Source organism: Aspergillus flavus, chromosome 1, assembly GCF_009017415.1.
Source record: "Aspergillus flavus chromosome 1, complete sequence".
NCBI classification, from domain to species: Eukaryota; Fungi; Ascomycota; class Eurotiomycetes; order Eurotiales; family Aspergillaceae; genus Aspergillus; species Aspergillus flavus.
In genome coordinates this window covers 5,736,193-5,761,713 of record NC_092406.1, presented here as the reverse complement: position 1 = coordinate 5,761,713, position 25,521 = coordinate 5,736,193, and the positions used below count along the sequence as shown (strand labels likewise).

Genomic DNA, 25,521 nt, shown 5'->3' with positions numbered 1-25,521 from the left:
TTCACCTGGATAACCTCATAAAAGGTCACTTACGGAGCTGCCACGTTACTAACAGTGCCCGTATTCGCACCCACCATGCCAACCTCAAGCGCCTCGGCGACACGGAACAGTCTTCTTATGCTCCGAGTATAGATATAAGCCCCAAAGCAACCTCACACCTGTTCTCCTCTCGAATGGCTTCCTCCTCCTCATCGAACGCAAAAAGCGCTGCAACAGGTCTAAATGTCTTCTCGGAGGCCAGTCGCATATCATGCGTCATATCCGCTAACACAGTTGGCTGGACACAGTTCTCCCCCAGATGTCCAGCACTTGTAACGTAAGATTTATAACCTATGAATAAAATGACATTCCCTATATCCTGCCATATTCGACGCTATAGCTTATATTCAACAAAATCTACTATGCCTTGTCTACTATCCACTCGGACCGGGAAGGGGAACCGGGTCATGCCGAGTTTCGAAGTGGATGTCTGTATCCGAAGTTGAAATTGGTAAGTAGTCCCTACTAGGATGTTTGTTGCCGTACTCGAGGAATGCTTCTTGTGTGCTGGTATCTGGATGGGTGGACGTGATCCGGTGGAGGAAAATGCTAATAGGTATTAGATCTTGCTATGTTTGTTATAATGATTGCTATCTCTAGTCGTTATATGGGAGTACTTTGTTCTTCCCTGTGTTTTACTCTATTTGGATTTGTTTGTTCTTTGATTCTTTATTTCCTCGCTACGTCTCTATTTTTGCCTTATTGAATTCTCTTTATCTTCCTTTTTTTCTCTTATACTTTTTTTCGGTACTTAACCAGAGCAGTGAACTAGGGTTCGGGTCCTTGTACCCGGGTTCAAGAGTATAACCACGTTCCAGTACATGAATAGCTAACAAAAATATCTCTGATAGAAAATTCAAAAGAGAAAGATATCGGATAGAAAGAAAACTGTGCATGCTTCAAGAATTTCACCATAGTAGTAACAAATGTACAGGACTGACAAAAAGAAAAGTCATAAAAAGAATGAGGCGCACCCGATTTGAACGGATAACCTTTCGATCTGGAGTCGCTGTGATAATTGTTAGAATGAGGTTTCTTCATGTGTGAAAGTAATGGTAACTTACAACGCGCTACCGTTGCGCCAGCGCCCCAACAGGTTGTAATTTTTTGAAATTTTAACAGTTATCAATCTGCCGAAAGGAGAGCTATGTTTACAACCTTTGTATGTACATACATCTTTGTATGCTCAACAACCTCATGTATTTTCCCGGAACACCGCACTTGTTATAGGTTTTTAGCTTGCTGCTCACTCGAGGTCTTACTCCTTGACTTAACATTACCGGTATGGTATACCGGGAAGTACTTCCAAATTTCCAATTCAACTTAGGTACATTAGCTATTTCGTGGCCTTTCAGACGGCGTCCGTTGGATTTGGGCGGTAGTTGCTATGTCGTAATAGATCGCACTATGTGAGAATATAGCAGAGAATGGACTACACTTACGACATTCACTACGCTCGTCTTGTAGATAGTACCATGTGAATCGACATAAGTAGCTTGCCCTAGTGAAATATCAAAATCAAGAAAACCAGTCTACAACTCCCTCTCAACAGCATCGGCCATACCACCAAGCGTATCAAACTTCCAATCATAAACCGTATCCTCCAAATTCCCCATCAAAGCCCCCGGCCTCTCAATCCAAGAAGACTTAAGCCCCACTTTCTTCGCAGGATGATGATCATGGAACTGACTCTGCGCCGTCTGAAGCACCTGTTCCGCCTCGACCCCAAACTGTTCCTTAACAGCTTTCAACATATACTCAAAGTTAGCCAGATTAGGTTTATACGACCCCACATCCTGCGCCGTGATAGCCAAATCAAACGGAAACCCCTGCAAGCTTCCAGCATTGGTCTTCTGGAACGACTCCCGGTCCACATTTGAAAGCACGACCAGTTTGTAGCGCTTCGACAGACGCTTCAATGCCTCCACAGTATCCGGGAATGCAGGCCACTCGCCAACTAATTCACCGAAGCGGTTGCTTTCTTCTGCGGTAGGAGGGTCAAGGGCCAGGCGAGAGGCGATTTGCGGGTGGATTGTGGAGAGGAGTTGTGAATAGGGCATGTCTGGGGTCTTGGTTTGTTGGAATTTTTCGAGCTCTTGATAGAGCTTGAGGAAGTCTGATCGTGTTATTTGCGCGTTGTTGGAGGCTAGGGTTGGTTGGATTGCGTTCCAGACGCCGGTTTCCCAGTCGATTAGGGTACCGTAGACGTCGAAGGAGAGGAGGCGGTAGTTGGTGAGCTTGGACATGGTGGTTTATCTTGAGGTTTTGGCTTTGGAGGAATGGGAGAATGATCTTAGTTGTTGGATGGCTTCTTGTTGTTCTTCTTGGGGGGTTTTATATGTTTGATATGCGACGGGCTGAGTGTGTATAGTCCTTGGCCCGGGTGCAGTTACCCGGCCGTAATTCACTGCGGGGAAATAGTACTTCTTCTCGACTCCCGGCTCGGGTGTTGATTCTTGTCAAATTATCAGGTCTTGGTATATCAAACTTGTAGCCGGTGTCTCTTTACTTGACAATGACTTGTATCGTGAGTCACTCCGGATGACGGGGAGGGCTCGGAAAGCTGTCAGGGTCGTTGTTTTGATCAAAAGCCGGCTAGCATGCATGTAAGCGAACTGAGTCCCAGATGCGAACGTCATGAAAAGGGTACAGATCCAGCCGGCTACACAAGTCTGCTTCCTAAATTCAATCTGGGCAAGCAAAACATTCACTCTGTATATATTTGTGTATCTCTAAGTTCGAAGATGACGGTCAACCCTGAACCATCCGTACCTTCTATGCAGACGGCCGTTCCTGGTCCGTTAACAGATACTACTAAGTCGGAAATAGATGACTTACACCCCCTAGTTTGGTCGACATAGATTGATACTCCGTCTTTCAAGTGGCCCCAGACCTCTTGATGACTGGGGGGAGATGCAGCAACTTGGTTTCCAGTTATATTGTCAGAGCCTCATGATGTGGACTTACTGAAGGACCAATAGTTCACATAGAGGGCTCCCATAATCAACCCGTCAAATCATGTGCTATTTGTCGGCGCTTAAATCTTGGGATAGTATTGGGTAGTAGTATGTCACCAGCCTCGCGACAAAATATATCAGAATACACTAGGAACTAATTCACACTCTACTGCAGCTTGGTCACATTTAGATATTCCTCGTCTACCAGTCGTTATTCTATCATGGGCATAGAATTATCACTAGTGAGACGGACCCCTTGGTGTCTGGGTCATTATGACTTTGCTCAGTATCTATACCGGATCGCCCAAGTAGATCTGAGACCAGCGATGAAGCCTAATTTCTCCGAAGTTGCTACATAGTCTATTACACCTAGCCACTGCCTTTTTTGCAATGATATCGCGTATCCCATTTTGCCGTTTTCCCTTTATTTCGGAGGGTTTATGTTTTGTTAGCCCCTAAACTCGTACCCGTCCGTCCATTTATCCTTCCCGAACAAGTGCCTTAAGTTCTAACTGTACATAGAAGTTATGTCTCCAGAACCCGCCACTGGCAGGCTCCGATGGTCACGCTCTATTATTATCAAGTTGACCAAGGAAATTCGTGTGGGCTGTGATAAAAGATCCCAGATTTTTGTTGTCAAATGCTTGAATAACTCCAACTCTCCTTATATACCAACTGATCAAAACATGGTCGCCAAAATATATGATCCACTCTATCATGACTTCTCTTTCAACGATGAAGACCCCTTTCTTGGGGTCGATTATGACTACACCCATGAGTGTGCCGCTTATATGCATCTGTCGAACCTGCAGGGCTCAGTTATTCCTAGATTTTTCGGTTCGTACACCTTGACAATAAACTTGGGTGAAAATTCTCGCCATGTTCGATTGATTTTGATCGAGCATATTGATGGTCTCTCCATGGATAGATTGAACCCTGAAATGTTTCCAAGGGAAGAACGTCAAGAGATCATGAAACAAATAATCAATGGAGAATCTTCACTTTACACGAAAGATGTCTTGCACGAGGATCTCTGCCCAAGAAATATCATCATCCAACGAAACACAACATTGGGGGTATTCATTATTGATCTAGGGAAGTCGGTTATTGGACGATCCCGCAATCCATCTAACCCCAAAGAGGAGAAGCGATACCTTCCTGGCGTTGCAATTAGCCCTCTACTCAGATGGAATGTCGTTTATCGTCGCCAAGCTTACTTTCACGAATGGATTGACTGGCCATGGCAGGCCTGGCTTGAGGCTCAATACAAGGACACCGAGGCAACTATTACAGCGGAACAACGGGAAATATGGGCAATCGAAGATCGGATGCTGGAAGCAAAGGGCCCCCCTCCTATAGAGTAGGAATTCATCCAGGGCATCATGGAAAGCACGTGGGAAAAAATCTGTTTTTGATTAGTAGACATTTTGACTGACAGCTCAATCCTTATTGATCTCAATGACTCGACTTCTTAGAGCAAGAGTCGTGTGATTTGCTATACAGGTGCTATACTCGCAGCTGACTCGTAGTTTTGTGCCTCAGTATAATAGCAGCCTTGAAGTAAATACTCATCCCCCGGATAAGGGTCTTAAGCACACAAGATCCAATGCTATCTATGTGCTTCATGTAGCTCGCGAGATTACATCTATATGTGAGTCAAATATTATGATCTACTATGACCAACATACATACCTTCTCAAAGCCATATTAAAATCTCTATTCAGGGCATTCCTTCCAAACACGAAACCGCTCTTTTTTCTGTGTTTTACCTGTGAAATGTAGGAGGTTAATGGTACCAATCATTTGGTCTGACCTTCTTGAAATTAGCCTTCAAGATCATCCAAGCTGTAGGAAAGCATGCCGATCCCTCTAATTTCAGCCTGGTCACATTTCTAAGCGACAATCGCTGGCAGTCTTGGGGGTGGTGACCTTTAGGCCACGATAGGTTAGCGTAGGGAACCATTGTCGACTAGGGTTACGGTCCTCCAGGGATTCCATTGTCTGAGTGTCTGAACTGCTGCATCCCGGGTCTGATTCCGAATCCGAATCCGGTCGAACTCTCTCAAAAGGACGGTCTTAGATAAGAAGGGCGAAATTGGAGCGGTGAGCACGATACGTATACAATCGTTGTTGTTCTTTTGTACAGTACTTGGAGTAGATTTGGAAAAGTGGGTATAAATTATATAAATATCGTCTCGGGAACCCGCAGATCAACATCGAATTAATTTCGCTCTGTTCTTGTTTGCTCTTGTCGCCTATCAATTCAATTCTAAAGAGGATTAAGCCGTTGAGTTGTTAATATTATTGTTATTATTGAAAACAAAAGGAGAAGGGGGGGGGGAAAGGGAAAAAAAGGAAAAAAAAAAAAACACGGACAAGAAGCAAAGTTGGGACTAGTGTACTTTGGGCGAAAGGCTGGAAGAATCGAATGAATCCATAGGCCCAGACAAATCCGCTCAAAAAGAAGGTGTCAAAATGCCGTTAGCACCAAATGCACTGCTTACGAGTTTACATAAAACAGCAATACAATCGCCTGACGGACACCTGACTGACGGATCACGGTTTCCCTACCGTTTTGTTTTTCTTCTCCCAATAAATCCTCCCGCTTCTTCGTTGCCCAACATCACCTCTACCCCCGTTTCCCCTATCTCAATCCCATCGTCTCCCCTACAATCCCTTTTTCTTACCCCCTAATACCTTTTTGTATCGCGATACTTCATCCTTCTTCACAATGCGTGAGATCGTAAGTTTGTTTGGGGCAGTCACGGAGCTCTTCTTTTCCCCACTCCTCCCCCGCCGTTCCATCTCCAACGTGATCAACATGACAATGCTAACTCCCTCAAGGTGCACCTCCAAACTGGCCAGTGTGTAAGTAAACCACTTGCAATATTTGATGGAAGATAACTGAGTCATCGCGCTCTTTTTATAGGGTAACCAAGTTGGTACCGCCTTCTGGTAAGTCCAATATTGATCCATCCTTTTCACATGCTTAACAGGCAGGGTGTTTTTAATGGAACGCATATTGACGTTTTTAAGGCAAATAATCTCCGGCGAACATGGCCTCGACGCGTCTGGAGTGTGAGTAACATGAGCTATGACGTGACGGACTTCTCCTAATTGATTCTCAGGTACACTGGCTCCAACGACCAAGAACTGGAGCGGATGAATGTCTATTTCAATGAGGTAGCTAAGCTTCTCTAAATCGTGTGTACTACTGCCGCTCACCAATCCACTAGGTCGGCAACCAGAAATATGTTCCCCGCGCGGTCCTCGTGGACTTGGAGCCCGGCACGATGGACGCCGTCCGTGCTGGTCCGTTTGGACAGCTTTTCCGACCGGACAACTTCGTATTCGGCCAGTCAAGCGCGGGAAATAACTGGGCAAAGGGTCACTATACGGAAGGTGCTGAATTGGTTGATTCTGTTGTGGATGTCGTTCGTCGTGAAGCCGAAAGCTGTGACTGTCTGCAAGGATTCCAGATCACACACTCCCTTGGAGGTGGTACGGGTTCCGGTATGGGAACTCTTTTGATCTCGAAGATACGTGAGGAATTCCCGGATCGTATGATGGCCACTTTCTCTGTGGCGCCTTCGCCGAAGGTCTCGGATACAGTGGTGGAGCCATACAACGCCACATTGTCTGTTCATCAGCTGGTGGAGCATTCCGACGAGACATTCTGCATCGATAACGAGGTGCGAAACCATTATTTTCCTAAGTGAAGATGTGTTCTAATCAACGTAGGCCCTCTACGACATCTGCATGCGCACCCTGAAACTGGCTTCTCCTTCCTATGGTGACCTTAACCACCTGGTCTCGGCAGTTATGTCTGGTGTTACCGTCAGTCTTCGATTCCCTGGTCAACTCAATTCCGACCTGCGAAAACTGGCTGTGAACATGGTGCCCTTCCCCCGGCTTCATTTCTTCATGGTGGGCTTTGCACCACTGACCAGCCGAGGGGCCCATTCATTCCGCGCAGTCTCCGTGCCTGAATTGACCCAACAGATGTTCGATCCCAGAAACATGATGGCTGCTGCTAATTTCCACAACGGCCGCTTTTTGACTTGCTCCGCGATCTTGTAGGTTTCCTCCGCAATTCATGATTGCAAAGACTAACTATGATTCAGCCGTGGAAAAGTCTCGACGAAGGAGGTCGAAGATCAAATGCGTGGCGTCCAGACTAAGAACAGCGGATACTTCGTTGAATGGATCCCCAACAATATCCAAACCACGGTCTGCTCCGTGCCTCCCAGGGGCCTGAAGATGGCTTCAACCTTCATCGGTAATTCGACATCCATCCAGGAATTGTTCCAGCGTATCGGCAATCAGTTCTCTAGCATGTTCCGTCGCAAGGCATTCTTGCACTGGTACACCAGCGAGGGTATGGACGAGATGGAATTCACGGAAGCGGAAAGCAACATGAACGATTTGGTGTCGGAATACCAGCAATACCAAGAAGCCTCTATCGATGATGAGGAGGACATTGGAGAGTATGGTGAGGAGGAGATCGAGGAGCAGTAGTTATCTCGTCACTATTCGCGGCACGCTTGGGAATTGCAAGACCCTCCTTTTATCTTATTACATACTTTGGTAATGATAGTGCAAAAGTTGCTGCCATCCTGAACATTTCACCTTCTATCTGGTCTTGCCGTGCTCTGGAGCTTCTAAGAGCTCTTTCTTTGATGAAATTATCTGTGTCATATATGTATCCATGGTATGCCAATTGTCAATCCGTGGTAAGTCAGGGTTGCTATCCACATAGATACTTAACTAGAGGGCGATCAGCCAAATATCCATCGCTTATATGTAACAATGCAGCGACACTGTCGTACTAGCGCTTCCGTACCTCACCCTATAAGCCTTACACTATAACAGAAAAGGGAGTAGGATAGAACTTAGTGTGGATGCAATTCCCATCCGCCGGGACGCAGCGGCTGCCATGATCTTTCTAACCTGACGGGAAAACTGATATCTAGCAAGTGATTATGCCGTGGATAGACAAAATGGCTACGAAGCTTGCCCTTCTTCTCCTGCCTTTTGTAAATGCGCTTATCTGGGCTCAACAGGCCCCAACCTGCCTGTCCCTGCCAATAACGGGGGCCTGAGCAATCAGGCTGCGTGCTGCTCTGGAACCGGCCGTGACGAGGAAATCGTTTGCACTTACCAGAGTCCAGGTTACTAGTGCGTAGTCTGTAAGTAAACTGCGGAAAATATAATAGAATACTCGTATGGACGGACTCACTTACAGTGCACTCTTTTCCCGTGTGAACCTGGGTTTTATATGTACGTAGACTGTAATATATACATTGGTTAAATGCTCCCCGGAAGGTCAGTGGGAGAATGTCATAGACAGGGAGAGTTGGAGTTTGTGGATAAATCACCTTGGTTCCTGTAATTTAGTAACTCTGAAGCTCCACTTCGAAGTAACGTACCGCTTGTGCATGTAGTGACCATAATGACGGGTCATGTTCATGATCATATAAACCAGAGCTGTAGAAGTACATACTATAGTATAGCACTATGGCCGTGTCTATAGTGATAGTCGAAGAAAGGTACAGCCTTCTGCGCCACTATAACCGTTATATGAGGGTTAGGTGGTTTCTTTATATCATGGCCCCGCAAGTAAACTATTTCACCATACAAATAGAACATGACCATTTTTAGAGGTCGGGGATATCAGTTACAGTTTGTGGCCACCGGCCTATCGATTATGGAATGTGCACAGGGTTTCAAAATCAATATTAGTGACAGCTACAACAAGACTTCGTCACCAAGAAGACTATAAGGGTGCATAGAGGTGTGTACTACCGGCTGATATTATGCAAGAGATATCTTAAGTTATCAAACAGCTCTAATGGTAATGATACATAGGGATGCTTTCGATAACATACTGTCTATTGATTATCCATAGTGTATCACTTCAATACAAAGGTCCCAAACTCGGGCCTTTCCCTTGGTCCATGATTTTAGAGAGGTTTTCCCGATTCCAATCCGTCTGCTCTCACCATCTTTTGTTTCCACGATCATTACATTGGCAAAGAGAGCATATCTCAGTTTGCCGTAAATGGGATCGTGATTGGTTTCCTCGGCCTCGGAGGGATTGTTACATTTTTCCCTCGTTGTATAATCAGTCAGCGTAGAGCCATCATCACTGTTGATCTGGTTCAATGTGTCCACATACACAGATATAGGGGCTGGCCTGCGGAATCACGCCAGTATGATAGCTCTTCGCCAAATATTTTCTCGCCTAGATTGCGTGGATGATGCCAAGCGGTTTTAGAATGTGGGTATAACTCCAAAGACAGAGCAAGAACATCAATCTGAATGTTAGGGGTGCTTTCCCGGATCCTCCACCACGATTGCATATCCAGTCCACAACCTTCCACAAAGACACTGCATCCATCCTCCTTCCTGCTACGCAAGCTTCTTTGAGTGTATTGCTTAACCAAGTCATTTGAACTGGACAAATTAGATTGTCCTTTGCACCGATCTCTCTTGTAATTTGGATGTACGAATGCATTTTCATCTTTAACAAAGGGGTCGTGGCAGCACTCGAAGTAAACCCCATCATTGGTGAAGAATAGGAGTCGAGGAGAGAGAACTGCCTCTTGCAATGTCCAACCTCGGGAGGCCCACACTGCAAAATCGCATGCTTTAGTATACGTATCTGGCTCCCTAATCAAGTATAGACCCTGTGTCTCTAAGATTGGCCATGGGGTTCGTTTCCTCATGTGCACACCGGGCAAGTCATAGTGGGCATTCACTCCTGCCAGGACAACCAGAGTGACAACAGAGCAACTATAGATGACATCCATGGCATTAACCTGGGTGTGTTTATCCTGGATTGCGTCTTGAAGGATGCAGAGCCTATCTGTCCCGAGATAGCGAAGGCCAAGCTTTGCACATGCTACCATTGCATCGTGGAATGTTGCTGTTGGGAGATTCTTATATAGATATCCTTTCTTCTCAAGGTTAGTTATGTTTTCTGTCCTTGCTGAAAGATCTTGGTCTGATGGTTTCCCCCATACGTAGCTCAAACTAGCATACTTGCAATGCGGAGGAGCCATCACAACGCATCCCTCTTCAACATCGAATACGCGCATTTGAGGTATTATGGTTGAATCAGCCTCTTTATTAACATCGCCCTTATGGTTGGCACAGCAGTCCTGAAGCCAGTCACGGATAACACCCCAGTTAACGTCAGGTTCAGGTTCAGGTTGCAACAACCGGCTGTTTTTTGAAGTAGACTTTCTCAGCCCATAAAATTTGCATCCAACCTATTTCTGTGATTTCTTCATTAGCGACGAGATTCTGGGTAGAGAAACAAAAACGAACGCCCTGCCACTAACCATATAAGGTGCATACTCGGATTTGAAAGTCTACCCCACGCTCGAGGTAAAAAATCCTCATCTTCCTCCAAGTTCATTCCAATGATGATGCTGGGATCCTCTCTTTTATCGAATCTGTGGTCCCTTTCAAGTGTCTGTACTAACATGCGACAGAACCCACAGACTCTGGCACATTGCCGCGTCTCTTGAAACTTCCCGATCCTCAATTTGAGAGACCTCAACCTACGACGATTATATCTTTGTGTGATCGGTTCGTCTCGGGGATTCTTTCCAAACATGGGTGCAATCCACCACATGGCCAAGTCTTAGGTGTCGGCAATACTCCTAAAGAAATTCGCTGGAGGGTTCTGGACATTGACTACACTCGCCATGGAACAAAAGATGACATTTGTAATCTCGTAGATCGGGTGGCAAGATGTATCCCAAGACGGAGACATCTTCACAATGCGCGCCCAAGACTTTGCAGCGAGTACAGACAGTGAGATATTCTTCGTCTCAGTACGTGCCATCCATCATGATATTCAGGAGATATCAGGGCAATTTTGATATTGAGGGAACTTGGATCGATGAGCTGGGCTGGTGTGAAGTTGGCCAAATGGCCAAGAAATCAAGGCATGGATGCATAATAAGGCACCAATGCAGTCTGCACTTGGGTACGGTGTGGAAATGCACGGGGTCTAGCTCAGACTCTGACAGTACAACTTTGAAAGCTATATATTGCTGAAAGATAGACTCAAATAGATTATTTTGTAGATTTGGTATCTATATAGAATGTATGTAGATAAACAGACAAGATATAGCTTAGAGAGTCATGAATGAAGTGGGGTTAGATATAACAATAAACAGATCGAGATTATATAGTAAGGTAGGCAGAACTGGCGATTCTCTCTGCCACCGTGACAATCAAGCCCTTTCTTTTTTTGGTTCTAGAAGCCGTACAAAGTTTCAGCCAACTTTAAACGAGCTGACAAAAGCTTGTTCAGCTTGCTGTTAACTAGATATCGCTGCGGCGGACGTCGGCGAGCCAAGAAGGGGCTGTCTTTCTTCTGAATCAGAGAGAAATTGCCTTCCTATGTGCTGATAATGGTTGATCTTCTTCTCCAGAGCCGCAATTCGCTCTTGCAGTCGGCGACATTCTTTGCAACCCTGAGATTGACTTGACTTGATTTGTTGATCTTTTTTAGCTAGCTCTGCCTCCAGGGATTCTCGGCCCTTTTTATGTGTGTCGTTCTCGGATCTGAGTTCCTGGAGCTCTCGCGTTTGCTTCTCAATAAGTAACTGAGCTGACTGGTAAGAAAGAGCATTAGAGATCAAGTCGAGATGACTCCATATATTGAGCTCGTTCCCTTGTCTCTCAGGAAATTTTGACAGTAATTCATACGCTTTTCGGTAATCAGCAATGGTTTTCACCAAGCTGGCAAATAGGTCGTGCGCCGTGCCAAAACTCATGCATTCTATTTGCGCACTGGCCCGCTCCGGCTGCGAAGCTTTAGAAGGGGAATTGCCTGGATTGGCTTTGGGCAGACTGATACCCTGCATCGCTGTAGTGGTCGGCACAGGCTTGTTATTGTGAGCAGAGCCCATGACCCTCTCAGTGCCCCTGGTTTGTTTAGCCTGGCTAGGGGACTCCGAAGCTGTTTTATCCGATGCACTTGTCTGTAAGCTTGTGGTATTTCTGGAACTTTGAGATATCGGCTGTGTTGCGACTGTTTGGGCTCTAAGCTTTGCCAAGGAGTTCACCGAACTTCTCGTTCGACCATGCATGGGGCTCGACTGCATGCTTGTTAGCAATTCTATTCGATTCTGGCTAGACGGGGGTGGACATACTGAGCCATCCTCATGAATATCTCCGTTATCCGGAGATTCTGGGTCTTCCTCAGGCACATAGGTCGAATCTCTCTCGGCTGTCCTAGCCTGTTTATTGGCCCGTTCGTTGACGGAGCGCTCGTCAATGTTTGGCCGTTTGTTAGGTCTGTTGGTCTTGGATGGGAGTGTCGTCTCATTGCTAGTGTTATTGGTCTGCCATGGGACAAGGGCCCGGTTAAGCAACTGCTGTTTCTGTTTATGGTCGAGGGATGGAGTGCACACCATTGCGTTGTCCCTAGTATGCTTCAATTTCATATCCTTGTAGGTGCACACATTCCAGGTCAGCAAACCTCTTCGACCCACACAACCCAACAAAAACATCAACAAGAGAAGAACATAGAGATGCCAATAGGGGATAGATCTAAACGAAGTAGTACGAAGAGAGGGAAAATAAAAAGGGAAAGAAACAATACACCGAATAAGCCTTCGTCAAAGCCATATAGGACCGTCGTGGAAAGTATATCTAGCAGTAAAGCAATCAGCAACCCCAACATCCACAAGCCCAGGGTACCTGAACAACAAGGAAGAATACAAGACTCACCTTCTGAAACTGATCCCAAGCAAGATGCTTATTACGATCACGCAGTCGTACCAGCTGAAGTCGCTCTTCTTCCGTCCAGCGACCACCGCGACTCAATCGTTTCCTCTTGGTTTTGGTCTGCATCTAGAAAGAAAAGAAAGATCAATCAAAATTCAAGGCTGAGGCAGCGAGATGAAAAGATGGGTTATATACTGTGAGGCTGTGATCTGTGCTCTGAGAGGAAATTGTCCTTTCCTTTTGGTTATCATCACGTTATCATAACATTGTGTTTATGCTCCTCCCCGAGTATTTTTTCATAAACTCACTTTGTAATTCATAGAACGGCTATAATTTCTTTTTGGTTTTTTTCTTTTTTCAAAAGTACAAGGCTGCGAACCAAAACAATCCTAAGAACAAAGAAAATCGACAATGGTTGCCTGGAGCCTTGTGTACACAATCCACACACCATCGCAGCCTCGTACCAGTCATAACCCTGTTCAAAAGTACGGAAATAAGATTCAACCAGGAGAGAGAGGTGGAAAGGGCCACAGCGAATAGAAGCATGTTGTGCTTGGATGTCGGGGGAGAACTGATACGACGATAGTGGGACTAGGATTTAGCTTGGTCGGGGAACTGGGGATGGGTATGGTGTTTTTGTTTGTTTTGGGATTTGTGCAGGTGAGCTCTTTTTGGGGGAGTTTGTGGTCAGATTATCATCTCCTTTTTTCCCTTTCCCCTTTTGTCTTTTTACTCTTGTGGGTCGGTGTTAGTTGTGAGATATTTGAGGTTGTTGGATGATGATAGGGCTTGAGAGGCTGGAATGGATGTATATACATTTATATCAATATCAATATCGTGTCTTCTTTTGCTATAATTACTCATCTAAATTCCATGCAGCACTCACAATGAAATTGTCTACACTGAATCCAGTCTGTCTTTGTTGATTGCATTGAGAGCCACGTAAGATGGATACTAGGATGGATAGAACCAACCCCAGCCTCGTGTGTTGACCAACATCTAATCCTTGTCGGTAGGCTGAGCACTTAAGTAATAGTAATAACGACCAAAGCCGCTAATGTATGTACTGCGGCACAGTCACTCCCTATTCCATGGTTCCCGACATAAGAACCCTGAGCGTCATGCGTTATCTTCTCAGGCTAGTGCCCTCGTTATTTTTGTAAATGAACGGGGTGGGTTGCATTGACCTTTTCGCTGAGATTGTTGGTTTCAGGTGGGTTTTGTTGGGATGCATTGGTCTCGTAAAGGGGGAGAGACTTTGGGGTCTGCCTCGATAAGAATTTGTTTATCTATATGCTGTTTGTTGATCTGTAAGTGTCTGTTTTCAAGTGGGAGAGACAAGTTCAGATTGCGAATAGCAGGGGGTAGATGTTGTGATGTATGGGTGCCTGGGGAGAGGTCCTAGTACATCATGAGTCTAATAGCAAGAATCCTTCCTGTTAAACGGGCTGAGTTAGGACCCTTTCTTGTGGATGTGTCTCATGTAGTGTTGACAAGTCATGTTATGTTTGACATAGCTTGTGCTTATATTTGTAGTCATAGTGCTTGAAAGGAGTCAATATCTTGCAAGGAATATGATCCAGTGATTTCAAACCAAACCGAAGACCTGAAAAATCCCTCATAATAACCAAATGTGATATAAAGATGAATAGAGAGAAAAAATGTGAGATACCAAACATGTTGCATTCGTTTTCATAATGAGAGGCACCTGAATCTTAGAAGCATACATAAAGCGCACGTGATTTTAAAAATACATCCAGATGTATAAGAGGAAAGACAGCCATACAATGCACACAGTTCAAGACTTGCTTTGTTTACTTGAAGAGTCTGCCCAGCAGACCCCCCGCGATGTTGTTCACAATTCCTCCAGTCAGTGCCCGGTTGGCGAAGGTGGACGCTTGGCTGAAGCGGTCGCACCGTGAGAAAGCAAGGGTATTGGTGATGGTCAAGATGAGGGCAATAGCTATACCAATTATTATCACAAACCGAGCGTGACAGAAGACAAGGCACTACTCACCAACCAAGCTCAACCAAATAACACTGCTCAGTCTAATGATGGCCAATATCGCCAGGCCAACCCAGAGCGCAGGCGTCACATACAAGCTAAGCCAGAAGAATCTCTTATCTGTAGCCGCGATCCTACGAGTTGTTGGGTCCGAGGATTCAAATACCCAATGCGAGTCACCACTCGCAACGTTCACTTCGTTCCACCAACGGAGACCAACCAAGCGACGTCCCGCGATGTTTTTGAGGTAATAGAAGTCCGCTGCGAGGAGAAGCAGCGTGATGATGAAGACCAAGATACTATAGATTCAGGTTAGACTGGATCGGTCATATATTCAGGGGCAGAAATCTCCGAGATTACCCACGAGGGGTCGGTATTATATTGCAGGAGTGAGCTGTGCAAGTGCAAAATAAAGGCACATACAAATTCTTAATAAATAATACCCCGAATAGGTACATCAGCAGGGCACTGGTGCGGAAGCCCAGGAAACAAAGCAACGTAATCGGATGCGCACTCAGGCGCCAGTTGAGATCCCCCTGCTGGGGTTCGGGATTAAGGGATTGTTGCTCCATGGCGACGGAGAAAAAAACCTTAGTATCTAATACAGGGCAAGCCAGAAAGCTAGCGACAAAGACAGGAGCATATACGCTCACTTGGCTCTTCTCAGGAAGAATAGTCGACAGGGCGGAATGAATGCGATGATGTTGCGTGTCTCCATGACAGGGCGGTGAGTGATGGCAGAATAGGGGCGGTGGAGCTTTTGATACGCGGTTATTTACGTACTACTGCTGCTTTGATGGACTGATAAGATGATCTCTCATGTACGGACAGACATTCAATCGATTGATAGTGTGAAGAGAGTTTACCTGCGGTGTGAAATGTTATGTTAGCTTCAATTGAGCGGGACGCATCATGTTTCCCCTAAAAATAAGCTTATGGATGTCTCCACTGATCTCACAATGTGAAATCTAGATTCCGGAGAAGCCTTTATGGACTGTGCCGAGGGAGGAAAATAATTACTTCTCAACTGCCGCCAGTCTTCGCTCTCCTCACCCCGCTGAGACACTGCCGGACTAAAGAGAAGCAAGATACATACAAAGACTCTTTGAATCGCTCACCCCCAAGCGACAATGGCATCCAGGAATGCGCTCCGTCGTGCACTGCTCTACAGTACATCTCTCCTCAGCTCTTCCCCGCATTTCACCTGGTCCCTACAAACCGTGATGATTGCAAGCGCACTACCACATTGCTTCCACCTAGACAGCCGTCGCTGACCCTAATCTATCCAGTCCCGGGCTCATCGCAGCGCTTCATTGACAAATCACGCACATTAACAGCCGACTGCGTAGCCTACGACCTAGAAGACAGCGTGACTCCGCACAAGAAAGCGGAAGCTCGTTCCCTGGTGCGGAGAGCTCTCGACCAGCCCGCACCCTCAGGCATCCGCGAACGAGCAGTCCGCATCAACTCCGTAGACAGCGGTCTAGCCCTAGCAGACCTAACAGAAGTTGTATGCATATTTTCAAACCTTGCTTGTTTCTTTCCATTTCACCAGCTTACAACGAAACAGCTTCAATCCCCCAATCTAAGCACAGTCGTCATCCCGAAAGTAAACTCAGCTTCCGACCTAACATTCGTCAACGACGTCATCACCCACACTCTTTCCCAGCAGCCCCAGTCCCAAGATGCCTCCTCTCGACCTCCTATCTCTCTCCTGGCTCTTGTCGAGTCGGCCAAATCTTTGACCAACCTGACCCAGATATGCGCCTCCACTCCACTCCTTCAGGGCCTGATTTTCGCCGCTGAGGATTTCGCCCTCGACCTCAGCCTTACGCGGACCCCCGATCTGACTGAATTTCTTTTCGCCCGGTCTATGATTGCTACTGCTGCGAGGGCAGCGAATCTGCCCTCTACTATCGATCTTGTCTGTACGACTTATAAATCGACTAAGGGTGATGGATCCCCGCCTGCTGTTTTGGAAGAGGAATGTCGTGGTGGCAGGCAGTTGGGATTCAATGGGAAGCAGTGTATCCATCCTTCTCAGGTGCCGACTGTGCAGCAGATCTTTGGCCCGGATTCGGATGAGGTTCAGTGGGCTGTGCGGGTGACTATTGCAGATGATAAGGCGGCGGCTGTGGGTCGAGGTGCTTGGACGTTGGATGGAAAGATGATTGATGTCCCAGTTGCTGAAAAGGCCAGAGCAATTGTGAAGAAAGCCGAGGCCTGCGGTTTCAATGTTGAAGAATTGCGCGAGAAGTGGCGCGACCAGGAGCCGGAGTAAATATTAATCTCTGTTCCTACTTTATATAACGATCTTTTGCTGCAAGCCTCACTAAAGTCAGGAAAAAGAACTACCCACGGAGACGTATATTGAAATAGTATTTTATTACTAGCCAGCCTCCGTGGTGAAGTAGTAAAAGGAGACGGGCAAATAGCTGGCTAGAAGAAAGTAGATGCTATGCACAGGAAAAGATGATTAGAGATTTATCTATTTCATTCCCTGAATTCCTGCGTATATTCATGTACTTGCTGGAATTGACGTCCACCGGGAACTTGCGTCCAGACTGCGGGAAAGCCACTGCCGCCTGCAATTCCGATTCTTAGATAGAGGGTGGGAGGTGGGCACACCATTGATACCGTAACAAATCATGAAGGCGAGTTGTAGTGCACAGCACGAGTACTGTTCCTTCCACTGAATTCATATATTGTAAGGCCTTCCTCAAGTGTATTTTAGTGTTTCACCTCCAAATCCTCCCGCTTCAACAGCTGGATCTTGCCCATCGTCAGCACGGGTGTATTTACCCCTGCACCCGCATTTGCATCAGCACTGTCTTCTAGACTCTTAGCTAGAGATCTGTCGTAACTCGTGGGATCGATGCCTAAGATCCCACCCACATACCCTCCTCTTTCTCCAGGTACGCTGAATTCACGAAATAGGTATTTCCACTCGTTCAGCCAAGCCTTGACTGCCTTTCCTATCTTGTCTTTCCCATTCTTAGAATGGTGGCCTGTGCCTGTGATGGCATAGATAACACGCCGGCCTTCATTAGCATGCTTGAGGAGGATCTTCTCCAGGTATTCAATTGCTTCCTCGGGGTGTAGGCCATGCAGATCTACATAGAGCTCTTCCAAGGAATCATCCAGGCCGGCATTGACTATGTGTTTATTTCGTTCTTCGTATAATTGCCGCGCGGCTTCTCGATGGCACTTACGCATAGCTTCGTTCTCCGCCTGACCTCGGAGAGATAAAGCTTTTGCCGCTCTAGCGTCATTACGATTCCAGGCCTGGGCCGCACTTATAAAGACGGTCAGCTTACTTGAACGAAGGTACATCTCGAGACCCTTACCTTTGGAGAAACTTGTTCCTGACTGTGCCATGACGGATGGCTTCCGTACGGTACTTGATATATTGTTGGTTGGCTCGTGAGCCTGTCTCAAGCCAAGGGATGTTTTGCGGCGGTGGGATAGACTGGGCAGCAGCGCTGTTCTCGCGGCCCTTGGCCCCTTCTTTGTTTCTGGATGTGGTCTTGCCCTTCCCAACTGCGGGAGATGGAGACATGCGTACGACATCTGCTAATGATGTAGGCACACTATCTTTATTTGAATTGATTTCACGATTATGCGCGCCGCGTTTACCATGATGTTTCTTATTTTTGGCGCTGACAGCAGCAAGTGTAGGAAATGCATCTGGGTCATCCACAGACGGAGCGGCTGGATTCAATTCACGATTCTGATGCCTGCTACCGGGTCGGGAATGAGGGCGAGACCCATGTGTTGAACTTCCATTTCGTTTGCCCGTGACAAGTTGCATTGATTGCGGAACACCTTTGCCTCCCAGAAAACCCGATAAATGAGCTGGATATTTGCCAATATATTGGCCCGCCCATTGATCGCCCACTCCTAGCGAGGATTGCAAAGGAGGGAATGCTTCGGAGGCGCTATCTATGTGGAACTGGGGACCAGTTGAGCCTTGGTGACTGCCGTCTGTCACGCTGAGATTCGCGACGAGCGCTGAAGGGTCGTGCGAAAAAGGGCAACCGTCGCCAGCCAAACAATTACCCATAACCCAGTATCTATAAACGGAGGGTAACATCGTCAGTACCACTGTATGTAGGAACACGTCTACATAGCCATCGTCACTCACTTGCAAAGATGATTGGTTAGGTCGTGGCTAAAGCGGCAATCGGCGCGGAGACATTGGCCAGTTGACAACCAATACTTGCAGACCACCGGGCTACGGATTTGGCCTGGGGAGCTTCCAGGTTTTGCTTGCTCCATTGCCATAGATTTTCCGACAACCACGCGGGTGCCATCAGCGTGATGGACAAACCCATCCCCATCATGGCCTTGAGACAAAGATGCGATTGTCGCGCCTAAATCGTAACCGTTTGCCTCGAGGGCGGCTTCTATCTCATCGTTTGTCCTTTTATCTCCGAGCACTGTGCGCAAAATATCATGGGGACTCATATCCGGGACAAATTCAGGGGCCGTAGCGCTGAGGCCCATGGCGCTCAGTGTCCCTACAGAGGAGGTAGTACTGTTGGCATCGTCGGCTACCAGCCAATCCACATTGCTGTCGCTACCAAAATCACCATAGAAATCGGACACTTGGGTCTGGTCGGAGAATTCGTATGCGTTCAAATTCGGGGAGTGAGGGATCGGCTGGGCAAGAGCGAGTCTGGGTGACGGGCGCGGGGAAGTAAAAGGTGATACTGTAGAGGACAGCGCCGGTCGCGAGAAGCCGCCTCGTGAGTTAGGAAGCCAAGAGGTGCTCCCCGGGCTCGTCCCTAGATTTGAATGGGGTGACAACGGCGTCGACGAACGGCCCATCTGCCAGGGGGCGGGAGATGAGCGGCGAATGACTGTATGCCGGGGAGGAGGAGGAGAGGAGCCTGGAAGGGTGCGATTTCGATGCCTCCATAGGACGTCAAGCACGGCATTTTCTAGGGATGACCCCGACAAAGAGGTCTTCTCTCGCAGGAAATCCTCAGCTTTCTCGGCCTGTTCTTCCTCGTCGAAGTCTTGGCCTTGAAGGGATTGGAGGCAGTCCTCCAGAAGCTCTTCTGAAATCATATTGAGTGGAGGCGGTCATGCAACTGAGGGGTGTCGATAAGGGGGGGAGATATACGCGGTGTAAAAGGGGCGGAGGGAAATGAGGGGTAAGAAAGCGAGTTGAAATAGAGGACAAGAATGAGATTGTGCAACACCACCACAAGCTGAGAAGGGCGTTTAACATTCAGATATCATTGTTCCCTGTCTGAAGAGGTGATCCAGTGTATAATCATGGATGGAACGAGATGTTCGATGAGAGATGTTAGCAGGATGCGACAGGAAACGGGTTATAGACCGCAAGTAATCGCATCGCATCTGAACAGGGAACGATCAATAAGGGAACATCCAAGGAATAAAGAAATATAAAAACAAGGGTAGCTTAATGGGAGAAACGAAGAAGCAACATGCGAAGAAAAAACAAGCAAAAAGAAAAGAAGGCGAGGGAGGAGGGAGTTGTCGGATGTAGACTAAGTAGTAAGTTGGGGGGAAAGGTACGCTTACGGGTGTCAAGGTGGGAATTAATTGGGGGGAGGAAACATATGTTTGTTCAAGAGCTCTGGCTTTGTAGATTATTTGTTCTCCAACCTGAGGCTGTGGCTCCAGTCCGGCCACCAATTCTCCCTCTCGATCTTTCCACCCGATTAAGTGAAGCACTAAACTAGAAGGGAAATAGGTGTCAGTATCATTGGATCCAATCGATTGATATAGATCAGGTGTTACAGAGAAAGAGAGGTGTTTCTGTTTTATTGAATAAATTTTTAAATGAGCTGTGCATACTCCTTTTATTATTTCTTTCTTTCTCTGCTTTAGTATGTTATTTGTTTGACCCGATTGATTGTTTCATAGAGTTTGATATATCAGGTACAATATAGCCTTTTGCCTTTTTGACTCCCCTTTCCCGTCCCAGAAAAGGACGCTGGGCATGAATGTGGGGGAAATTGAACAAGCTGCTGCCTTTCCATGAAATCTAGACTGATGGCAACCCAGAGGGTTCTTGGCACGGGCGATAACCCAACAGGATCACTGGTCGATCTGCCGATACATACATATACTCCTTATCGGGTACAACCACTGATCATCAATCTTGGGTGCAGACTGCATACAAGCAAGTACCAAAAAGCACGGTAGCTATATTTACCTTATATCTACAATAATGAAGAGGAATAGAGCTTTATTCGAATGAATATATAACATAGAGTCTAAATAACCGCCTGATAGGTAAAATGAACGGAGTTTCAGTAGGTAGGTCATAGTAAGCATGTCTGATACTGAGTACAAATAATACCGTACCGGGGGTACACATGAGGTAATGGGGTGACTTCATACCGTACAGTCAGCGACTGCTTGTGCCAATTCCATTAATTAACCACCAAACTAATAGCACTGCCTCCGTTTCACTCTCAGGCAGACAAACTGTCGTTGTCTTTATAGGGGCTCTATGCCACGTTTCAACTGTCATCGTATGCTTTTATCTACCTGCTGTTGCGTCTGAAGATTCATCATGGCTATTTAGCTTTTTCCTGGTAAATCTTTCTTCCTTTTCCCCACCAATTCAGGAACGCCTTCCTGCCATTTGGACTTGTTGCAAAACACCGAACCCTTTCCAACTTCCCATGTATCAGCTCACGCTGGGGGCATAGATACGCCCTCGCTAATTGATCAACAGCCAGAAACGAGGCGATCTACCGGGGACTACTTTCCAATTCTAAAACACAACAATAAGATACACGTTGGTGTTACGCTACGCTTCCACGTAACCGTCGTCGAACTCCATTGGCTTGCGAACCCTTGTTCTCGGACTGTCTCTCCGGCTTTGGAATAATCATAACACACCCTCTTATACTCCTCCAAGATGCCTGCCGACTATACATCTACTGCTCGGGCTTTGTCTCTCCCCACCTCGCCTTCAGAATCGCTATCACCCGCAGACAATGATTCGTATCCGCCATGGAGTCATTTGGCATCTGGCAGGAGCAATCCCGCCCACCCCTCCGAGCGTCCTACTCTCTGGAAGCAGGTCACCCATCGGTTGAATGAAACATCGCAACGAATGATGGCAATTTGGCGGAGATTGAGTTTTTGGCAGAAAGTAGGTGCAGCTGCAGCTGCTTTGCTTGCCAATCTCCTTGGAATTGGGTTCCTGGTTTTCACAGGCAAAGTCTTCATATGGCTTGGCCCTGTAGCAGAGCAATGGGAGCAATCAGTGGTGGCATACACTGTCCTCTGGTTATGTGTATTCTTCGTCTCCTTTCCACCATTAGTGGGGTGGTCTACCTTTGGTACCATATCTGGCTACATCTTTGGGGTATGGAAAGGGTAAGATTTGCGTCTTTATCCTTATCTTAGCCAGCCCGCTGACATCCTTAACAGATGGTTTCTGTATGCATCTGCGACTGTGCTGGGATCTACGTGTTCCTTCGTTGTTTCGCGGACTATCCTGTCTAAGTTCGTCAACAGAATGATGGAGCGCGATAAAAGATTCGCAGCTCTTGCTTTGACATTGAAGTATGACGGACTGAAGTTACTGTGTATGATTCGTCTCTGTCCTTTACCGTACTCAGTATGTAACGGTGCTGTTTCGACCTTCCCGACCGTTCAGCCATTGATGTATGGACTTGCCACGGCTATCGTTACACCTAAGCTTCTTGTCCCGGCCTTTGTAGGCAGCCGGATCCGTTTACTTTCCGAGAAAGGAGAGGAGATGAGCGCAGGTTCTAAAGCCGTGAATATCATCAGCATCATCGTAACTGTTGCGATCGGGATTTTCACTGGTTGGTACATTTATAAAAGGTGAGCATCTCTGACAGATTCTCTTTGCGAAATTTGAAAGCTGACGTGGTTGCCAGGACCATGGCACGAGCTAAAGAGTTAGAGGCTCAAGAAAGAGCCGATATACGTCGATCACTTCAGGCCGATCATGCTGACCGTCGCCCTCACCATTCCTTCTCTGAGGACCCAGATGTTAACACTGCCGCCACAACTCTTGCTCGTGATGAGGAGGAGCGTCTCGGATTTCACGATTTCGATGACGATAATGTCGATCTGGCCATTGACGATGAGAGCGGTGGCGAGAACTCGCCCAGACTTCAATCCGGGGGTCCCTACCGGGATGAATTCACAGATAATGATTCTGACGACGTCTTCAAGAATGGAGATGGCGGCGAGGGGGAGACTTACGGCCTACATACACACGTGCGGAAGAGCTGAAAGTCGGAGCCGCATTTGCTTTCTATATACCACTTGCGATAGAGGTAATTGCCACGGTTCATGTCCTATAAGAGGATCGTTTGTGCGATACTGAAAGTTTTTGGGGAGTTTGGCGTTCTCGATTGTCTAGCCCATACCCCAATCTCCCGTCTGTAATCCTATCGATTTGAAAAGAGCTCTGTTCGCGTAAGACTCAGTAAGAGAAGCGAGATCACTCATAGAAGGTAAACAAGTATATATATATGCGCCTATACAGACTGGAATTTCTGGAGTTCTCGTAGCCTACCTATTTGGGGCTCGGCCGCTTTCGTGAGGGTCAATACTCAGGGTTTGTTTACTGAGCAGCTTACCTGCTCTTTATTCGGTATATGTAATAAGTAACTCTCGAATTTGGCTAAGTCTGTACTAATACCTACGTAAAATGGTAAATAGAAAACCAACAGCGACTAAGTCTACCTCGAATGATATAAGTATCAAGAGTAACAGTGATCAAAGCAAACAATGAACACCGGCGAAGCTATAAAATATGTTTAATAGGCTATATTATGCCACTCTAGTACTGAAATGTTAGGTAATAGGGCTCAAGCTTGATATCACTATATAACAGACCACGGAGGCAGTGACTTGGCAGTTCTAGGGTTCCAGTTTCCATTACAAAATACTATCTTATAGCAACTTCTTCGGCTGCAATGGAGCAATTAAGCACTTGTCAACGGGTAACAAGCCATCCCGAAGACTAGTAATCGATTTTGTGGGCTCAGAACTTGATCTATCTCTGCTTAGCGCCTACCAGAACATACGTTTGAAGGTTTCGCGATGTATCACTGATCGCCTTAGGTTTACCTCATGTTAGACTTCTGACAGATCCTTTCTCGTATGTTCCATCTGCTGATGAATACTTATTATGCTCTGGATACCTTCTTCCCAATTACTTAACAACTACTAGACCATCGGTAGGCTCTTCTCTCATCCTAGATACATATGCCTACTTACATTCAAAAATAAAACATATAGTTCTACACCTACGCTCGCTTCTACACAAACACATACATGTACATATATACACGTTAACAAAACACGGCATCAATCGGTTCTGCTCGCTGTGCAACCCTCACAGACTTCCCGGAGCTCCTCTACCCCAATACCTGTGGTCTACCAACCTATCAGCGCTGGAATGCGACCCAAGACCCCTACACGACCTTACAATAATGCTGCTTTGAAGTAAATGGTACCACCGGCTACTTTGGTGAGGAGAGTTGTGCCGCCTACTGCAATGCTACCGAGAGTACTCAAGGACAATTATCTGCTTGCCTTTCGCAATCTTATAGTGATAATGAGCTTGGTTTGGTTGGTTTTTATGTATTGAGGTCTACGAGAATTGTTGGATTATAGAATATTATATAGTTGTTTCCTTGTTTTGAGATATTGCCGGGTCTTATAGACTTTTTATACTTTATTGCCAGTTTCTAGCACAATCGCAAATATATATTTTACAAGATCTGGACCAGGAAAACCGACTATGCTGACACGGTAACCTAAGGTCTTGTTCTCGAGCCAGTTCATCACTGGATCTGATATTGGTTATTGTGTTTACACCGATATTGCGAGGTAGAGGTTGTTCTAGTCAGCCTTCCATTACTAGTGGTGTTGTTTTTTTTTTATCCCAAGCCCGATATTATCGAATCCCGGTTTGTCACGGTTTTCGAGAAAGCAGACGAATCGCATAAATAACGAAGCTCTAGGTGTCTCACCGAGTAGCCTTTTACAACTGGTATCAAGAAAATGCAGTCATCAGAGTTGCATCATGCATGCGAGTGTCTCCGTACAGTCGAAGCATGCGAGCGCTAGCCGTCTTCAGAAACACTCAAGACAGTTCAATTGAAATAGAGTGTGACGGGCCAGTGCATAAAATCCTTTCAATCCACCTGAAACGCACACTATCTACGTTCTAAACTCGGGGTGACATCGGTGTTGTACTGCATATTGCGTCGCAGCAGATACTTGCTACCACATCATCTGGTGATCATTCAACTGCCGTATCCCATATTGTAATGTTCTGCAAGTACCGGGCATATACTCATGGCGAGTTCCTACGGGCCACATCTTATGGGGATGAGCTCGAGGTGGTGACAGACTTCTATCGACCTCAAGTTCCTCAGCAGCTTCATCTCTAGTAAAAAGCCATGTATAAACCCCGACATAGCATCCATCACGATGCCCCGAAGGTCAGAGACATTGGCGGAGCCTCTCCCACAGCGACTACATCTCCTAGACCCTGTGACCAAGAATCTAGAGTAGCGAATGCTATGCTCTTAAGGTACCCATGCTTTCGCCGTGCCTGAAGATTTTCCACCACCTCATGACATGCGATAGAGAACTTCCACTGGAGGTGCGCGCTGTGGGTGGGAAGTTTGTATAACAGCGCACTGAAACAATAGAATTAGTAGCGAGCGAGCACACGCCAAAGTCGGAGGGTAGCCATCGCCCCTGGCGTCCGAGCGGACTTATGTG

The 25,521-nt window shown here is 46.6% G+C and overlaps 10 protein-coding genes and 1 pseudogene across 11 annotated transcripts; 4 read left to right on the top strand and 7 right to left on the bottom strand.

Annotated features, from left to right (window-relative positions):
- Nucleotides 1-115: 115 nt before the first annotated feature.
- F9C07_11178 (putative succinate semialdehyde dehydrogenase) lies at nucleotides 116-954 on the bottom strand (the record flags this gene model as incomplete). Its single annotated transcript, XM_071507567.1, has 3 exons — nucleotides 116-330; nucleotides 526-553; nucleotides 874-954. The coding sequence occupies 3 exons, from the start codon at nucleotides 952-954 to the stop codon at nucleotides 116-118; spliced, it is 324 nt and encodes a 107-aa protein (XP_071366085.1).
- A 49-nt stretch (nucleotides 955-1,003) lies between these two features.
- On the bottom strand, nucleotides 1,004-1,130 carry F9C07_t54 (annotated as a pseudogene). The gene has a single exon. The product of its transcript is annotated as a tRNA-OTHER (tRNA).
- A 368-nt stretch (nucleotides 1,131-1,498) lies between these two features.
- Nucleotides 1,499-2,711, bottom strand: F9C07_2280191 (HAD-like domain-containing protein). Its single transcript, XM_071510419.1, has one exon. It carries the CDS (start codon nucleotides 2,283-2,285, stop codon nucleotides 1,572-1,574), a length of 714 nt encoding a protein of 237 aa, XP_071366084.1. The 5' UTR covers nucleotides 2,286-2,711; the 3' UTR covers nucleotides 1,499-1,571.
- Nucleotides 2,712-3,523: 812 nt separating this feature from the next.
- Nucleotides 3,524-4,360, top strand: F9C07_11176 (uncharacterized protein; the record flags this gene model as incomplete). The annotated part of the gene is made up of 1 exon (XM_041284474.2): nucleotides 3,524-4,360. The coding sequence occupies one exon, from the start codon at nucleotides 3,524-3,526 to the stop codon at nucleotides 4,358-4,360; it is 837 nt and encodes a 278-aa protein (XP_041139998.2).
- Nucleotides 4,361-5,840: 1,480 nt separating this feature from the next.
- Nucleotides 5,841-7,514, top strand: F9C07_11175 (beta-tubulin; the record flags this gene model as incomplete). The annotated part of the gene is made up of 7 exons (XM_041289140.2): nucleotides 5,841-5,864; nucleotides 5,926-5,951; nucleotides 6,033-6,074; nucleotides 6,125-6,179; nucleotides 6,233-6,688; nucleotides 6,738-7,072; nucleotides 7,121-7,514. Coding segments are annotated over 7 exons (1,332 nt in total), but the record flags the coding sequence as incomplete, so codon positions are not given.
- Nucleotides 7,515-7,888: 374 nt separating this feature from the next.
- On the bottom strand, nucleotides 7,889-10,516 carry F9C07_2102852 (heterokaryon incompatibility protein-domain-containing protein; the record flags this gene model as incomplete). Its single annotated transcript, XM_071508947.1, has 8 exons — nucleotides 7,889-8,119; nucleotides 8,158-8,194; nucleotides 8,240-8,263; nucleotides 8,426-8,483; nucleotides 8,885-8,887; nucleotides 9,175-10,223; nucleotides 10,343-10,456; nucleotides 10,503-10,516. The coding sequence occupies 8 exons, from the start codon at nucleotides 10,514-10,516 to the stop codon at nucleotides 7,889-7,891; spliced, it is 1,530 nt and encodes a 509-aa protein (XP_071366083.1).
- Nucleotides 10,517-11,056: 540 nt separating this feature from the next.
- Nucleotides 11,057-13,581, bottom strand: F9C07_2142133 (uncharacterized protein). Its single transcript, XM_071509180.1, has 7 exons — nucleotides 13,055-13,581; nucleotides 12,942-12,978; nucleotides 12,750-12,872; nucleotides 12,622-12,671; nucleotides 12,431-12,466; nucleotides 12,170-12,361; nucleotides 11,057-12,115 (listed from the first exon to the last, which is right to left on the bottom strand). The coding sequence occupies exons 5-7, from the start codon at nucleotides 12,461-12,463 to the stop codon at nucleotides 11,333-11,335; spliced, it is 1,008 nt and encodes a 335-aa protein (XP_071366082.1). The 5' UTR covers nucleotides 12,464-12,466; nucleotides 12,622-12,671; nucleotides 12,750-12,872; nucleotides 12,942-12,978; nucleotides 13,055-13,581; the 3' UTR covers nucleotides 11,057-11,332.
- A 979-nt stretch (nucleotides 13,582-14,560) lies between these two features.
- On the bottom strand, nucleotides 14,561-15,323 carry F9C07_11173 (putative clathrin-coated vesicle protein; the record flags this gene model as incomplete). Its single annotated transcript, XM_041289149.1, has 3 exons — nucleotides 14,561-14,709; nucleotides 14,764-15,050; nucleotides 15,175-15,323. 3 exons carry the CDS (start codon nucleotides 15,321-15,323, stop codon nucleotides 14,561-14,563), a joined length of 585 nt encoding a protein of 194 aa, XP_041140001.1.
- Nucleotides 15,324-15,881: 558 nt separating this feature from the next.
- F9C07_11172 (putative citrate lyase beta subunit) lies at nucleotides 15,882-17,032 on the top strand (the record flags this gene model as incomplete). The annotated part of the gene is made up of 3 exons (XM_041284475.1): nucleotides 15,882-15,921; nucleotides 16,041-16,261; nucleotides 16,322-17,032. 3 exons carry the CDS (start codon nucleotides 15,882-15,884, stop codon nucleotides 17,030-17,032), a joined length of 972 nt encoding a protein of 323 aa, XP_041140002.1.
- A 449-nt stretch (nucleotides 17,033-17,481) lies between these two features.
- Nucleotides 17,482-19,824, bottom strand: F9C07_11171 (CCCH zinc finger and SMR domain protein; the record flags this gene model as incomplete). The annotated part of the gene is made up of 3 exons (XM_041289150.1): nucleotides 17,482-18,046; nucleotides 18,099-18,824; nucleotides 18,896-19,824. 3 exons carry the CDS (start codon nucleotides 19,822-19,824, stop codon nucleotides 17,482-17,484), a joined length of 2,220 nt encoding a protein of 739 aa, XP_041140003.1.
- A 1,831-nt stretch (nucleotides 19,825-21,655) lies between these two features.
- On the top strand, nucleotides 21,656-23,010 carry F9C07_2061944 (Golgi apparatus membrane protein tvp38; the record flags this gene model as incomplete). Its single annotated transcript, XM_041289141.1, has 3 exons — nucleotides 21,656-22,119; nucleotides 22,174-22,593; nucleotides 22,650-23,010. The coding sequence occupies 3 exons, from the start codon at nucleotides 21,656-21,658 to the stop codon at nucleotides 23,008-23,010; spliced, it is 1,245 nt and encodes a 414-aa protein (XP_041140004.1).
- Between the last annotated feature and the right edge of the window lie 2,511 nt (nucleotides 23,011-25,521).

Bases quoted from the DNA above. Each gene is read 5' to 3' on its own strand.
- F9C07_2280191 (XM_071510419.1), bottom strand. From the start codon at position 2,285: ATGTCCAAGCTCACCAACTACCGCCTCCTCTCCTTCGACGTCTACGGT.
- F9C07_2142133 (XM_071509180.1), bottom strand. From the start codon at position 12,463: ATGAAATTGAAGCATACTAGGGACAACGCAATG. The intron at 12,362-12,430 runs GTGTGCACTCCA...GTCCCATGGCAG, and splicing joins ATACTAGGGACAACGCAATG to ACCAATAACACTAGCAATGA. The intron at 12,116-12,169 runs GTATGTCCACCC...ACAAGCATGCAG, and splicing joins ATATTCATGAGGATGGCTCA to TCGAGCCCCATGCATGGTCG.